Source organism: Lacerta agilis, chromosome 13 (genome assembly GCF_009819535.1).
Source record: "Lacerta agilis isolate rLacAgi1 chromosome 13, rLacAgi1.pri, whole genome shotgun sequence".
Lineage (NCBI taxonomy): Eukaryota > Metazoa > Chordata > Lepidosauria > Squamata > Lacertidae > Lacerta > Lacerta agilis.
Window position 1 is genome coordinate 5,912,736 of NC_046324.1, and position 17,324 is coordinate 5,930,059.

At 50.7% G+C, this 17,324-nt stretch overlaps 1 protein-coding gene across 1 annotated transcript; it reads left to right on the plus strand.

The window, feature by feature from the left end:
- Positions 1 to 11,857: 11,857 nt before the first annotated feature.
- RSL24D1 (ribosomal L24 domain containing 1) lies at positions 11,858 to 16,652 on the plus strand. The gene is made up of 6 exons (XM_033167539.1): positions 11,858 to 12,012; positions 12,977 to 13,090; positions 14,165 to 14,237; positions 14,846 to 14,909; positions 15,458 to 15,543; positions 16,520 to 16,652. The coding sequence occupies exons 1-6, from the start codon at positions 11,932 to 11,934 to the stop codon at positions 16,591 to 16,593; spliced, it is 492 nt and encodes a 163-aa protein (XP_033023430.1). The 5' UTR covers positions 11,858 to 11,931; the 3' UTR covers positions 16,594 to 16,652.
- The last annotated feature ends 672 nt before the right edge of the window (positions 16,653 to 17,324 follow it).

The window sequence follows — 17,324 nt, forward strand, 5'->3', positions numbered from 1 at the left end:
TAAGTATAAATCCAGTGCACTGGTGTGTGTGGGAAGGGGGGAGGAAATCCTGGCAACCGCAACTCTGCTTTCTTACCTATCAATTCTTGACTGTTTCTTGGTCTGTCCAGTGGACCACTGCTCGACTCGAAAAGGGGAGTTCTGAGCTCTATCTCTTTTCCTACAATACCCAGTCAGCCGCCCCGTTAGCTGGTCTAACGAACGCAAGGGACTGGGCTCTTTTTCTACTTTGCCAGCTGCCAAGGGGCAAAGGACTTCTCTGCACTATCCCAGACCTCAGCCGCCCCGGTCGGGCCATGTAAAACACGCTGGTCGTGCGTGAGCCCGCTTCCGAACGCAAGGGAGGTTTTTCCGGACCGTTTAAACTCTATCCAAAGGGCTGCCCGATCTGGCACTGCAGTGGCAGGCGTCCAGTAGGGCTCCCTTCCTTAGCTGTTGATGATAGGTAGGAGGTTGCCAGGCGTGGGGTTATTTTGCACGGGTGGAAATGGGAAATGAGAAATAGGAATAGTGAGAAGAAATAGTGAAAAGAGGAACACGGAAGAGAAAGGAAGAGGAAGGGAGCTCCAGAAAAAAAAAGAGGAAAGGAAAGAGGTAGTTTAGTGTAGATCCCCCTGGTCAGCCGCCCCGCTAGCCGATCTAGTGAACGCAAGGGACCAGGCTAGATTATTGCAACGTTGTGTATTATTTGCTGTTAGAAAACCCCTCTGTCCCACTCCCCTTTGTGAAATTCCCGTTTTACTGAGATATCTCTCCCCTCCCTCTTTCCAAAACCCCAGGTTCCTCTTAAAACCAAGGAACAATGGGCGCCAAGGCTTCGAAGCCCAGTCGTACTTCCGCTGGGAGGAAGGCTTCTTGCAAGCCTTCTTTTGCCCAGCCGGAACCCGACTCCCCCCTCGAGTTTGTACTAGATCACTGGAAAGAGATTCCGGGCTCAGAATTATTATCTAGGCAGAAGTTGCAAGAACTCTGCGAAAACACCTGGCCATCATTTACTGAAAAAATGACATCTGAACTCCGCTGGCCACCGGAGGGATCCTTCAACCAGGATCGTTTGAATGCTCTAAAGAAGCACTTACTTGAGGAAAGACCCCGCCAATTGGACTACCTAAAGGCTTTTGAGGTCGTATACCAAATCCTCACTACTCTGAAGGATTCCCCGGCTCTCCAGATGCCTATGATAAAACCTCCTAAGAAAGCCTCTAGGAAACCCAAGGGAGGTCCTGCACCGCCCCCTTATGAGGATCCATCGGACGATGACTCTATGGATCAGGCCATGGCGCTATACTATAATAGACCCAGACAAGCACCCACAGCTCCCCCTGCACAGAATGATGTCCCTGGGCAACATAATCTCCCGGGACCCGAAAATGATGCAGACCCGAACAATCAGGCAGGAGCTCAAGGCGGGCAGCTAATAGTCCAACCCATGGACCAGGAAGAGATAGCCACAGTATCCAACGACCAAATGGAACCTGACCCGGTCTTAACGCCGGTCAGTGACCACGCTGCTTATACTCTGTCGCCCCACTCCAATCCTCTTGAGAACGTGGAGGGCATGACCACCCGCTCTATGGTGCAGACTGCTAAGGACCTTGCCATCCGCATCCAGGGTGCCTTTTCGCCATCTGCTTCCCGGCAGCCAGTAAAGGGAAAGGCTAAAGGGAGTGGGGGAATCAATCACCAGGCGACCTCCTACCAGATGCCCCTACGTGCCTTCCCCATCCCTCCTGCAACTCCGGATGGGGCCCCGCGGATGATTTACACCCACCAGCCCTTCCGGACTGCAGACTTAGTAAACTGGGCAAACGTGATGCCCTCCTTGAGGGATGACCCTGACAAGTGCCACCGGCAAATCGCTACAATCTTCTCTTCCCATCACCCTTCTTGGACGGATGTCCACGTACTCTTAAATGCCCTATTCAATGAGGCTGAGAAGGCTGACATTCTCAGTAAGGCTGAAGAAGCCCTAAACCAGGAAAACTACCAAGAAGGAAGACCTCAAGGGGTGGAGGCCCTGACACCTAGGGATCTCCGTATTGAACCCAACCCTGCTTGGGACTTCAATACCCCTAATGGCGTCTGGTGTCTGAATCTGTTTAAAAAGGCCATCTTAGACGGCATTAAAGCTTCAGGACAGCGCTCCATAAACTGGACTAAAGTTCAGACTGTGATCCAGGGTCCCAATGAACACCCGTCGGACTATTATTCGAGGTTGGTGGCGGCTATTAAAACCTGGGGCGGAATAGACCCCGAGAATCCGCACCATGATATAATAGTAAAAGGTTTTTTTAAAGATCAAGCAACGCCAGACATCCGGAAAGCCTTAAATCTCCTGGTTGGCTACGACGGAAAAACTTTTAGCGAAATATTGTCCATCGCCAAGTCCGTCTTTAATAACCGGGACGAAAAGAAAAAGAAAGACACCAAGGCTGAGGATGAGGCAGTGCTTGCTCTCAGCATGGAACCCCCTTACTTCCCAACCCCAGGATTCCCGGCAAGAGGGCGAGTCAGAGGAAGAGGAAGAGGAGGGGGACCAACCGCGAATCCAGCAATGCCACGACCTTGGGGCCCCTCTACTGGCCTTTGCTATCTGTGCTCCCAGCCAGGGCACATAAAACGAAATTGCCCATATTTGTACCCGGGGAGCCCTTGGGTTGAAGCCACCACTCGCCCAGCCCCTGAAGGAAATCCGCCCTACGCAGCCTTTCCTCAGCACCCACCTAGGCACCAAGGGTACATCAACCAACAGATGGTGCAACCTCCTCCACCAGGAAACTGGCCTCCGCAAAGTGCCCAGGGCCCAATGGTCCAGCCAACTACTGGATCACAACCATCAGCACCCTTCAGTGCTCCTCTGCCAGTCCAACCAACACCCCAATCTGCTCAAACCCCTGCTTCCGAAGCTAGAAGGAACCCAGCTAACCCATATTGACAATCAACAGGGGATCTCACCCAAGCCCAAGCCATCTGTCCCGTGTTAGCTCTATCTCCAGAAGATCCCGTCTGTACTATTGAGATAGACGGACACCCCTACTCCTGTCTCTTGGACACCGGGGCTACTTATTCAACTTTAACCAGTAGCCACCTTAGACCCGGAGAAGAGACTAGGAAAGTAATGGGTTTGGATGGGATACCCCGCACCTGCCCTCTGTCACAACCAGCAAAGGTTACTTTGGGACCCTTATTGGCCGAACATACTTTCCTCCTTACCTCTAGCCCAGTTAACCTGTTGGGGCGAGACCTCTTGTGCAAACTAAATGCCACCATTACCTGTTCCCCTGATGGCATCTACTTACATATGCCAGATGAGTCAGTGGCATCTTTCCAGGGGATCTTGCAAGAGGCTAGAGATGAGCGCCAATTCCCCGACCTTCCTTTGGAATTGGAGCAGGAAATGCCACCCTGGTTGTGGGGGACCGAGTCTACCTCTGTGGGGCTTTTAAAGTCAGCAACCCCAGTGCGAATCTCCTTCAAGACTGACCAACCATATCCGTGCGCAAAACAATACCCCATACCCCCAGAAGCCATTGAAGGACTGACACCTATGATACAGGACTTTTTGGAACAAGGAATATTGGTTCCCTGTGCCTCCCCTTGCAATTCTCCGATACTCCCCATTAAAAAACCGGGAGGTGAAGGAGCCCCTGTGCGCTACCGCTTTGTACAGGACCTTCGGTTAATAAACCAATTTGTAATACCCCGGCATCCGGTGGTGGGAAATCCAAACTCCCTCCTAAATGCAGTTCCACCAGATACCACATGGTACAGTGTAGCTGACTTGTGTTCTGCATTCTTCAGCATACCTGTTGCCCCGGAGAGCCAATTCCTTTTCGCATTTACTTGGGGACCTGGCCAATTAACCTGGACCAGATTACCCCAAGGATATGTGGAATCACCGGCCATCTTTTCAGCAACCTTGCACCGCGACCTCCAGGATGTCAATCTCCCTGCAGGCTCCTCCTACTTGTTATATGTAGATGATATACTCATTTGTTCTAATAGTGAGGAGGCGTGCAGGAGAGACACTAAATACCTCCTTATACAGCTAGCCTTTAAAGGGCATAAGGTGTCCCCCAAGAAACTTCAATTCTGCAAACAGGAAGTCAAGTACCTTGGGCACATCCTTGGGATTGGAACCAGAAGCCTGGCTACCGATCGCGTGGAAGCTGTCGCCAAGATACCCTTACCCCAGACTAAGAGACAGTTGAGGGGGTTTCTAGGAATGTGTGGGTTCTGCAGAGATTTCATCGTAGGATACAGCCAAATTACCAAGCCCCTCTCTGCAATGACACGCCAGGACCACCCAGATAAACTGCAATGGTCAGAGGAAGCCTTTGCCCAATTTGAACGGCTGAAAAGGGAGCTCCGATCCGCCCCTGCTCTAGGGTTACCAGACTATCGGTTACCCTTTAATCTATTCGTCCATGAGCAAGAGGGAGTAGCTTCTGGGGTCCTAACCCAATCATTCCGGGACCGACAAAGACCTGTAGCTTATTACAGTCTCCAATTGGACACCACAGCAAAGGGATCCATTAGCTGTCTAAGGGCAATTGCTGCTGCTGCCATTTTACTCCAGAAGGCACAAGATACAGTACTAGGACATGAGATCGTTGTGCACGTCCCACATGCAGTAGCCACCCTGCTGACTCTCAAAGGAACTCACCATTTCTCAAATCCCCGCCAAAACCGGTACGAAGCTCTCCTTTTAGCCCCGTCGAATGTAACCATAAAAAGGGTTAACTCTTTAAATCCAGCTACCCTTCTCCCACTACCCGAGGATGGCACCCCGCATCACGATTGTACCCAAATAGTCAGACAGGCAGAGAAACCCCGTGAGGACTTGGACCATCTACCCCTGCAAAACCCAGACCTCATCCTATATACCGATGGGAGCTCAAAGATCGTAGAAGGGGAACGGAAGACGGGGTACTCTGTGGTGTCTGATTTCGAAGTGGTGGAGGCAGAGCCAGTAAACCCCCAGTATAGTGCTCAAGCTGCTGAGTTAATTGCACTCATCAGGGCTTGCGAGCTAGCAGAGGGACAGCGAGTGACAATCTACACCGACAGCAAGTACTGCTTTGGTCTAGTCCATACCACCGGACAAATTTGGCTTCAGCGAGGCTTTCTTACCGCCTCAGGCTCCCAAATCTCCCATGCTGCCTTAGTGGAGAGACTCCTAAATGCTATCCACTTACCAAAAGCTATAGCCGTAGTCCATTGCAAGGCACACACTAAAGGAAGGGATCCTGTCTCAAAAGGAAACAGACGGGCTGATCAGGCCGCCCAGACAGCTGCCCTTCAGGCCATAAGCGAAAGCACCCAGTTCCAATGTATCCAACTGCCTGCCGAAATTGATTTCAGCCTAATGTATGATGGTGCAGGGAAACAGGAACAGGACATGTGGGCATCCATCGGGGCAAAGCTAACCAACGGGATATGGTCCCTGCCTGATGGAAGAATCATTATTCCTAAGGCTTGGACCCCTAAATTTGTTAGAATCCTACATCAACAAACCCATTGGGGAAAGACCAGGCTCATAGACTACGTCCAAAGGTGCTGGTATGCCCCGGGAACTGCCATGGCCGCTACCGCAGCAACTAAGAATTGCCTTACATGTCAGTCCTTCAATCCCAAGAGGGAACCAAAACGTCCACCAGGGGCTAGACCATGGGCTTTTGTCCCTTTTGAGAGTCTGCAGCTCGATTTTATCGAACTACCCCCATGCCAGGGGTACAAGTATGCCCTCATCGTAGTAGACCAATTTTCCTCTTGGGTAGAAGGGTATCCGGCTAGAAGAGCCACCGCTACAGTCGTGGCAAGGGCCCTTTTGCAGGAGATCATCCCGAGGTTTGGGGTCCCACGCAGGCTGGACAGCGACAGGGGGACCCATTTCACTGCAGAAGTGGTCCAACAGATTGCCAAGGCTTTGGGAATCAAGTGGGAGCTACATACTCCTTACCATCCAGCGTCATCAGGACAGGTGGAGCGCATGAACCAGGAGGTAAAGGTACAGCTTGGAAAGTTATGCAACAGCACTGGACTCAAATGGGTGAATGCGCTGCCCTTAGTGCTCCACAACATAAGGAGTGCCCCTACAGGACCCTTAAAGCTCTCTCCTTTCGAACTATTGTTTGGTAGACCCCCCCCTGTGTACAATACACAGTTTCCCCTCTCTGAACTTGACCTGGGGGAAGCGGAACTTACCACTTATGTGATTCAATTCCAACAACAATTACGCCGCCTCCACCAGTACGCGGCTGTAGAGGGCCAGAACTTACCAGCTGATATGGCAGTACACTCCTTCCAACCTGGGGATTGGATCCTCACCAAGGTATACCCAAAAGTGCCCCTGCAACCCACCTGGGAGGGCCCCTTTCAAGTGCTCCTCGTCTCACCCACTGCTGTTAAAATTGGGGAGAAGAACTCCTGGCTACATCATACTCGATGCAAGCTAACCCAACCCCCTCCGGACAATTTTGAGAGTGGGGGGGAGGACTATACGTTTGATAAACCCCCTTCTGCTCCAGACTCCTACATCGACGACCAAGATCCCGAAGAACTACAGACCGGACCTGATTCGGAGCCACAGGATCGGGCTCTACAGACCGGACCTGATTCGGAGCCACAGGATCGGGCTCTACAGACCGGACCTGATTCGGAGCCACAGGATCGGGCTCTACAGACCGGACCTGATTCGGAGCCACAGGATCGGGCTCTACAGACCGGACCTGATTCGGAGCCACCGGATCGGGCTCTACAGACCGGACCTGATTCGGAGCCACAGGATCAGGCTCTACAGTCTGGACCGGACCCCGGTGCCACCGAGTGGACATCGGAGCTCGTACCGGACGGCATCCGACTGCGCTTGAAACGCAATTGATAGATCAACGCACCCCAGCATCGCTCCCCAGTTCCTGTTCACCGCACCCCAGCATCGCTCCCCAGTTCCTGTTCACCGCACCCCAGCATCGCTCCCCAGTTCCTGTTCACCGCACCCCAGCATCGCTCCCCAGTTCCTGTTCACCGCACCCCAGCATCGCTCCCCAGTTCCTGTTCACCGCACTCCAGCATCGCTCCCCAGTTCCTGTTCACCGCGCCCCAGCATCGCACCCCAGTTCCTGTTCGTCGTACCCCAGTTCCTGTCCATCGCGCCCCAGTCCCTGTGCCACCGTTCCCAAGTCTCCAGACATCGTTCCCGCCTGTGTTTTCGGACTTGCCGCCATTGACAGCTTTTGACAGCTGTTTGACAGCTCTCCGTGTTTTCGGACTTGCCGCCATTGACAGCTTTTGACAGCTGTTTGACAGCTCTCCGTGTTTTCGGACTTGCCGCCATTGACAGCTTTTGACAGCTGTTTGACAGCTCTCCGTGTTTTCGGACTTGCGGCCATTGACAGCTATTGACAGCTGTTTGACAGCTCTCCGTGTTTTCGGACTTGCCGCCATTGACAGCTTTTGACAGCTGTTTGACAGCTCTCCGTGTTTTCGGACTTGCCGCCATTGACAGCTTTTGACAGCTGTTTGACAGCTCTCCGTGTTTTCGGACTTACCCCATTGACAGCTTTTGACAGCTGTTTGACAGTTTTCTGCCTTTTCAGAATTGCCGCTACTGAAAGCTTCTGACAGCTATTTGACAGCTCCCCGTGTTTTTTCGAACTGGCTGTCATTTGACAGCTTGCCTTGGACAGCTTACTTCGACAGCTTTTTTTTTCCTAAAAAAAAAATGAACCCCATCACGATACTCTTCCTTTTCCCTTTCCTGGGCAGGCCCCTCGCTTGGACCTCTGAACACTGCCCTGGAATAATGACTGACTACCAATACCTGGACTTCCACCTTTTGGAACAGGGTGGAAAGCAAAATCCGGACCGGATTGGGGATTTTGACTTTTGCCTTCCCGAAAGCAGGACTCTGTTACGCCACTCACTGGTCCCCAAGATGAATGGGACACAGCAGTGGGAACTGTTTGTACGCTCCAAGGACTATAGGAGGCTGGGCTCAGCCTCCGTCATCCTAGATCAAGGGAGGTATCGCCTTACCTGTGTCAATGGCTCATACCTCCTCTTTAGCCATGGAGAGGTATCCAAGAGCCCTAATTGGACTGAAGTGCAGCAAGGTGGGGGCTCCCACACTTTTACTGACACTTCTTCTTCCCCCACGCAAAACCTCATTTTTGGGTTTCAATGTACCCGCCTGGTACCACCGCCTTCCAGACCCCTGATCCAAGGTATCTGCCTGAGACGTTTCTGTTGCTTATGGGACCTGGGTCCCACTAAGGACTGGAAGGGCTCTGACTACCTGGAGGGCTGGTATCACCCCATCCTGCCCTCAGACCCACCAGTTTGGGATCACACCGGACCCCTGCGATGTGGAGGAATTGCCAAGACAGCCTCCCTGTTGAACACCACTGATCCCCTTCACCCTGTTGGAACTGCTCCACGTCGCCTGGCTGCAGACTCTTCCATCCCTGAGCCAGACTTCCTCTCATCATGGGATCAAAACTCCTTCATCCAACTCCTTGGCAAGGTGGCCAAGGAGACAGAATACCCGAACTGTTGGATTTGTGCCCATGCCCCAAGCCACCTCCGGCAAGGACTTCCCCTGGTTCCTTTTGCAGTCACCCTGGAACAGCTCCGCCTAGGAAACGTGGCTTCATGGAACCTCACTGCCTTAAACCTTACCCACCAGTATCTGTATCTCACTGGTCCTACCCACGGACCCCTCTGCCGTGTTTTCTCTGGAGATGGTGCCTCAGTAGGGACTAGTTCCTGTGACACCTCTCTGGAAATTCACGAGAATGGACAAGTGACTGTTAGTACCCAATCAAAATCACATTTGGTCACTGACCTTCCATCAGCCTGGGCACTGGCAGTAGGTGCCAATCCAGTGGACCAGACCTCGCGCCCCAACATCGCCTTCCTCCACAGCTTCGCCTCTGGCAGACTCGGGACCGACCTAGCCGGACTGTGGTGGATCTGTGCCCACCGTGCCTACCGATGGGTAAGCCCCCACATGTCTGGCTCCTGCTACCTGGGGTACATCGTCCCAGGGGTACGCGTCACCCAAGACCTACCTACTGGGAGACTGCGGAATAAGCGGGAGGAGCAAGCCCTCTCCGACCTGTCTGATGTGGCTGCAAATGGAGAGACCTGGGGAAGAGCCCTATTCCCAGCATACGGCGCCGGTTCAAACCACGTCGATATCCTGAGGCTCACCGATGTCCTCCTCAAATTCATGCGGGAGGCTGAGCAAATCACGGATTCGCTGACCACCGAACTCTCACAGGTGAGACAACTTGGAATTCAAAACCGAATTGCTACGGACTTTTTATTATCGGCGGAGGGCGGGACTTGTGCTCTGATTGGCTCCGAGTGTTGCACATATGTGACAGATCAAACCCTGAACATTACAGGACATTTGAACAACATCCACCGTCTGACCTCCACTTTGCACGACATTCAACATGAAGGAATGTCAGACTTTGATCTTTGGAGCTGGTTGCCCAACTTGGGGTGGGCGAAACAACTTTTAAAGGGTATTTTTCTGGTCATCATAGTAATAGTGTTGTGCATGTTAGTGCTTTGTTGTATCTCTCGTTGCTGGACCCCATGCTGTTCTTTGACCCGCTGTCCCTTAAACCCACCTTCCTCCTCCATGTTTCCCCTCCGGGCTTACTATCATGGCCAGCCCACCTTCCCTGAATACGTCCAGTTAAGACACCTGGGGGAAGGTGAGTACCAAGTTACGGAGGTGTAGGTGTGGAGAAAAGGATTTGTGGTTCTGCGAACCAGATTACAAATCTTATCTCCAAGTGCGGGACTGATAGGGAAATTTACCCGCCACCACCTTCCCCCACCGCTATGCCTCCCCGGTAGCGAGTGCGGGACTCGTGAACTCACTAAAAGCCCGACGATGAGCGGGCATTCTTTCCCCCTTTTTATGTCCATCTCCCTACACTTCACATGTCGCACAAGCACCACATAAAACCCTCGTGATGAAGGGTTCCCCAAAATCCCAATTTGCGTTCCGAAAAAGCCTCTGGAAAAGCGCTTCTGTCAAACAGCGCTCCGCTGGTCTCCATTTTCTCAATGAACGGGAAACCCACCAATCAGGAGCATGCATCCAGCTCAGCCTGCAAAATGGAACGTTCAGGTCAGCTACTATGATTCAATCATCACCTTCACGCTTGACTGAACACTAAGTGGGTTTTGACAGGCTCCCTGCTGGGAGAACAATGGAATCGAAACCAAAATGTAACCAGTTGAGGAAACTATTAATTATAACTTGCAACAATGTATCAAATGGACAATTTAGACGCTGGGTGGCCCAATTTTGACAGCTCGAAGTATTTATTATTGTAAAAATCCACAACTCCTGAACGCAGTGTCCGATTTGCTTGGTTCGGGTGTCTATTTGCTCCTTGTAAAATAACCTTTTTAACCCCTCGGTCCCCGCCATCCTCCGATCATCAGAAGTATATTATTTCAATACTGCATAATTTTTGGACTCTCCACTTAGTGGCTTTCATAATCCCCTAAGCAGCGAGTCACGTCCGCAGGAGGAGATGCCCCCTCCCGATAATCCAGTCAAGCACCCATCCATCAGCTACCATGGCAGCAGACATCCTCCTAGGAGCTTTCTATTGTCCTGACGCAGAAGAAACCTTCAATGTGTATTGCACCCACCCTGGATCCATTCACCGGTTCCTGCCATCCTTCCTGATATGCAAAACTTGTTTTTCCCCTATGTAAATTTTACTGTAACCTCCTCTCTCCCCTCCCATCTCTGACGTTTCTGTGATGTATTTCGCTATGTATTCTGGGCTATCGCGGGAACTTTTAAAAGTCCAGGACACCCTTTGTTCGGGGTTCGGATCCTCCTGAACCTTGTTGCGCAATAAACTCCTTTGCTTTTGCTCCAATCTCCGGCTGGTCTCCATTGCCTCCGCAGCGAACCACGGGCTTCCTCCGTAGGACCGGGAGCTGAGCCTTCTCGACCCGGTAATTTCCGTAACAGTGCAGAATGATTCAGAAGTCGCACAGGAGACGTTTACGCATCGCAGGTCATGACTGCTCATAAATGTGCTGCACCGAAGAGTCAGCGACGATAATGGGAGTTCTCCGGTTGCCCCCGTTTCTGCACCTCAAGCTCCTGCATCATTGCAGAAGGCCCTGAAATAACTGACGAGAAGGGGAAGGAAGGCAATTAAGAGCCCAAGTCCCTTAGGGACCTTGCCTACTGATCCTCACCCCGGGCTCTCCCATCCATTCACCTCCTTTCACCACCACCACCACCCTTGCCATGCCACAGTTCAGTGATAGTAGTAGAGCTGCTTTGCATGCAGAAGGTCCCAAGTTCATTGCCCAGCTGTCTCTTCAGGGAGGGCTGGGAAGGTCCTGTCGGACTGGCAGCAGCGGCTCCCCAGCGCCTTTTCAGGCGGGGACTTCTCTTCTCCCAGCCCAACCTGGAGATGCCACCCTAAACCTTCTGCAGGCCAAGCAGCTGCTCTGCCCACTGAGCTGAGGCGGCCCTGCAGGGGGAGAGGGGCTGGAGGAGAGGCAGAGCAGGCAGGCACGGCCACAGCACGGGGGTATCTTCATGTCCCACCCAGCCCCACGGCTTGGAGGGTCTCTCCCTTCCTTCTCCAGCCCCACAAGGACCACCGCGTGGTGCCTCTACCGCCTTCCCGCCCGCCTTCCTTCCCCTCCCGCACGGAGGGGGCGCTGCAGGCGCCTCCACAAAGGCAACTCCGAAGCCGGCGGGCCCTTTGGTACGCATGCGTGCTCGTTCCGCTCCCGGCGCAACGGCAGAAGGCGCTGCGGCAGTGAGACGCTCTAGCCGCGTGCTCCGGAAATTGCGGCAGCGGAACTTCCGGTCCGGGTGGGGGAGAATCGCCCTTTTTTTTCCCTTTCCCTTCCACGCCAAGCGCTGCGATGCGTGTGGAGAAGTGCTACTTCTGCTCCGGCCCCGTCTACCCGGGCCACGGGGTCCAGTTCGTCCGCAACGACTGCAAGGTGAGCGGGGGCGCCTCTGAGCATGGGCAGAGTGCCGCTTCCTCCCTAGGCAGGCACGTGGCGGGGAGGGCGGATCGGTCTGTGGAGACGTCACACCCGAAGCCCATCCTTAGGGCTCCTCCATAGCGGCCTGCCACTCGATGGCTCGTATGATACGTGTCGTCCGCCCCCCCCCCTTATTGAGCATTCAGACGTGGCTGTGGCAGCTGCGGTTGCATCCCGATTGGCTCGCGGGATGTTCACGCATCTGCCCAGGAACCATCCCTTCACCCACCCACCGCACTTTTCATTTCGCTTCCTCATCTGCTAAAAGTCTGCTGTTGCTTAAAAGTGGGTTGACATGTTTCCCAGACTTGGGTCCCCAGTTGTTGGTCTATAACTCCCATCATCCCTGAACACTGTTCCTGAAGGCTAGGAATGGTGGGAGTTGCAGTCCAAAAACAACTGGGGACCCAACTTTGGGAAACACTGCTAGGGCGGCAGGGGTGTCTAACACACCTCAGTTGTGCCAGCCGAAGGTTTTGCTCTGCACTTGGCTTTCTCCCTTAACATAGTGTCAGGCCAGTAGCAGCCCTGGGAACTCCCGTCCTTCAGGGTAAACACTGTTTCCTAGGCTGCTTGGATTGTAGTGGCAGGATCTGAACATCACAAGAAATGTTGATAAAGAGATGATTGAGGGGAAGCGCAGATTGTTCCTCCTTGGGAGGGTGGGGAGCATTTTTGGCTGCAAAGTTGTGGCTCAGTTGACTGATAACCAGCTTTGGGCCTGTGTGCCTGCGGTCCCTCACTGGAGTAGATGCCACTTTATTATCCGTCTCTAGAATGGGACAGCTCCAGATTGGCCCCTTGCTGTCTCCCCTTGGGGAGAAGGCATTGGGCTCTCTCTACCCAGAGGGCCCCTTTGTGGTCCAGGCACAGCTTTTTGACCCGGGAAGCATTTTCTATTGGCTCTCTCTTCCTGCAGGTGTTTCGGTTTTGCAAGTCAAAATGCCACAAAAACTTCAAGAAGAAGCGGAATCCAAGGAAGGTCAGATGGACCAAAGCTTTCCGCAAAGCATCTGGGAAAGAATTGACAGTGGTGAGTGTGTGAGTCAGGGGTGTTGTTGGGCACATCACTGTGCCCCATTCCCATTCAAGCAAGTGGGATTCTAGGAGTGCTGTAAAATTATTATTTAAAGGTTTTGAGGCACGGAAGTGTCACTGAACTTGCACTGCTGGCCTGTAGCCGTGGAGCTGCAAGCTGAAATGACAGAGTAACTTGAAGAAACAAAACAAAATCGAAAATTCTTTCTAGTAGCACCTTAGAGACCAACTGAGTTTGTTCCTGGTATGAGCTTTCGTGTGCATGCACACTTCTTCAGATACGAAAGCTTCTTCATGCACACGAAAGCTCATACCAGGAACAAACTCAGTTGGTCTCTAAGGTGCTACTAGAAAGAATTTTCGATTTTGTTTTGACTATGGCAGACCAACACGGCTACCCACCTGTAACTTGAAGAAACAAAGTCAAGTCTGCTGCCCCAAGATGTATTGATTTTCACTGGCGTAAGAGATTTGTGGGGACTATTAGAAGCTTTTATTCATAATGTTCCACGTTCAGAGGCAGGTTGTCTCTTTGGATGTCAGCTTCTATGGAGCATCAGTTATACCTTCATGTCCCATTTGTGGGCATCTCTGGCATTGTGGGTAATGGGATGCTAGACTAGTTGGATCCACTTGGTCTGATCCTCCTTTTTGTTGAACTCAGCTTTGGTCCACTTGCCCATATTTTGCCTTCCAAAGTGACGTTACTACAGAGCATTCTCCATGCTCCACAGCACATCACAGTCACAACACCTACCCACTATGGATGTACTCAAGTTGCTGATTGGACCTTTTTGTGTTGGCAGTTTTGCTGCTTATTCTGTGAAAGGGACTTGTTGTTGATTATGGTCTTAGAGATGAGTGGTGATACATGCAGTTGAGGAGGAGGTAAGTCATTTTCATGCCTTTGGCTTGCAGCTCTGAGCAGCTGTGAGTTCTATGCTGGACTTGCAAATGTTATGCTGGACTTGCATCTTTTGAAAAATGTTACAAAAGGAAGACAGGTGTTTGGGGCACCAGCTTGAAACTTAGTTGTCTGACACCAGTTCTTCTGCTTTTATCTATGTAGGATAATTCATTTGAGTTTGAGAAACGGAGAAATGAACCCGTGAAATACCAGCGAGAGCTTTGGAATAAGACAGGTATGTTCAATTCCTATATGTGGTGTGGGGCAGGATTTAAAAAAAAAAACACAAGTAATGTTAGCAACTTGTTGTTTTTAACCAGCATAACTTAGCAGTTCACAGCATGTGAAATTTAAAAGTGCCTGTGAATTTTGTGCCAGCATTTTCTAATGGTGTAAATAGAATTTTGTGCCAGCATATTCTAATGGTGTAAATAGAATTGTGGGGTGGGAGTAGAGCTAATGATCAAGTGTAGCTATTACTACTACAACTATACTTTATATACCATCCTATACCTGCAGGTCTCAGGGAGGTTCACAGGATAAAATCAGAATATAAAACCACAAGGTACATAATCAAAGTAAATACAACAATAACCCAATAATTGCAATAGCCCCAAATAAGCAATTACTGAACATCTGATGAACATGTGCAGAAGGCTGTAGCATGTGATATAAGCATTTCATTTGTTCAAAGTACTACGTTGCTCAATTGTAATAAAGCCCTGTAAAATGAGTCAGTATTGTCCCTATTGCCAGGTGGATGGGGGGCCTGTCCAAGACCAACTAGTGAGGTCATGGCTCAAATGCAGTTAATTTTAATATTGCAATGTCTTTCTTTTTCAGTGGATGCAATGAAGAGAGTAGAAGAGATCAAGAAAAGGCGGCAGGCCAAATTCATCATGAACAGGTGAGGAGCAGCAATCCCTTTCCCATTTGAGGCATCAGCTGAGGGTGGAGGGCTTTGACCCCAGCTGCATGCTGTAAAATCACGAACATTTTGCAGTTGGGATAAGTGGAGCTATTTAACAGCATTGGCAAAATTTCCAGTTGCACTAAAGTTTTGTTCCATAAATTGGTTCTCTTGGGCTCCCTTGAGATGCCAGGGAAATTTGGAAGGAACAATTTGCTTCTCATGATGTTTCTGGGGGCAAAATCAATGAACAAGACCCACCAGTTGAAAGTGGGAAAAACGGTTGGTCTTACAAGGTCATAATTGTCGGAAATACCCAATTTGACAGCTTTGCTGTGAAAGGTATTTTTTTCCTTTTTTTAAAAAATGGGTTTCCTTTTCATTGCTAATAGCTAGACTTCTGTGAGTGATATCTCAGATCTTTTTGACAAGCATGAAATGTGTGCTCCAATTAATGTGCATTTAAAATCTGCTTGTACTCTACTTTCATTGATTTTGCAATAAGAGTGTTCCTGTTCATCTCTTTTTTCTCCCACCCACCCAAGATTAAAGAAGGGGAAAGAGCTTCAGAAAGCACAAGACATCAAGGAGGTCAAGCAGAGCATCCACCTTCTCCGGGCTCCCCATGCAGGTGAGGCTGGCTGATCAGAAAGTCAAGAGTATTGTTCCTAAGCAGCCTTTTGTAATATGAAATGGGTAGCTTGAAAGCAGCTGGCCAGTCTTCATGTGAGCTGCATGTTGACTTGTGCCCTTTGGCTCCATTCTCCCAGCTCACAAAGCTAAGCCAAATCAGAAGCCAGAGGGGCTTCCCTGAGAATTCCACAGAGGGGTTACTTCATTAAAATTATTTTTATGCTGCCTTTGGGGGCCTCGCCTGCCCGAAGTAAGTACAGTGGTACCTCGGGTTACAAACACTTTGGGTTACAAACTCCGCTAACCCGGAAGTAGTACCTTGGGTTGTGAACTTTGCCCCAGGATGAGAACGGAAATCGCGTGCCGGCAGCAGCGAGAGGCCCCATTAGTGAAAGAACGGGCCTCCGGAACGAATTAAGGTCATAACCCGAGGTACCACTGTACTATAAAATCACAATAAATGCCAAAAATCCAAAAATAATCAACCCTGACAAATGCAAGGTCGGCGGTTCGAATCCCCGCAGCGGGCGAGCTCCCGTTGCTCGGTCCCTGCTCCTATCAACCTCGCAGTTTGAAAGCACGTCAAAGTGCAAGTAGATAAATAGGTACCACTCCGGCGGGAAGGTAAACGGCGTTTCCGTGCGCTGCTCTGGTTCACCAGAAACTGCTTAGTCGTGCTGGCCACATGACCAGGAAGCTGTACGCTGGCTCCCTAGGCCAGTAATGCGAGATGAGCGCCGCAACCCGAGTCATCCGCGACTGGACCTAATGGTCAGGGGTCCCTTTACCTTTACCTTAAAAGGGCCAGTTAAAGATGGATTACTTAATTAAGAAAAGGTGGGTTTTTAAAGCTGTTTAAAAATGTTCAGTGTTGAGGCCACAGCAAAACCTCTTGAGGGAGAGGGAGTTCCACAGTCTGAGGTTTTCCAGAGAATTATGGAATTGAAAATCTGCATTTTTAATTTTTTTTCAAGGCAAACCCAAAGAGCTGGAAGAGAAGATGGTTCAGCAGTTACAGGACACCATGGAGGTGGAAGGTGCCTCCTAGAGAGCATCTCTGTTGGAGCCTATTTGTTTATTTCTGTGTCTGTAAAGTGCGAGAAGCAACCCTGTTTATCTCTCTTTGCTGCTTTGGCCATGCTGAGTGTAGCTGTCAGAGAAAAGTGAAATGGACTCTCTGTGCCAAAATTGGGACGGAAGGAGTAAAGTGGCTGATTTGAAGAGGATGGTTTCTTACTAGATTTTTATGCAATTCAAATCCAATGAGATGAATGGGGCATCAAATAAAGCATTGTGCAGGAGAGACATGTGTGCCTGGAATTGAACTACTTGTTGCAACCAGCTCGTCAGTCAAGGCATAAATGGCTTGTGAAGTGTTGCTTGGCACGTGTCCCCTTAGGGCTTATAAAATCCAGCATGCTGTCTTATTCTGCTTAAAGAAATATTGCCACATATACATCCTGCATGGAGCTGCCATGTACTAGCAGATTTCCGCAGGCTGGAGGGGGTTGGGAAGAGGCTGTGATCGACTGGTGGATTTCTGGGTGATTTGCGGGAGATCAGCAAAGGTTTTCAACTGCTTAATGCTAGCAACACGTAACAGTTGCTATTGGGCTGCTGAAACCAAAGATTTGAAGGGAGGAGGATTTGTGTGTGCTGAGAGCTCAGTTTTGATGATGGAAGCACATTCCCAGACAGATCTATGAGCCTGTAAATCTTGGATCTGTTTCTCATGCTTGCACTCCTTCCTCCTCACTGAGAGACATTGAGGCTACCCCC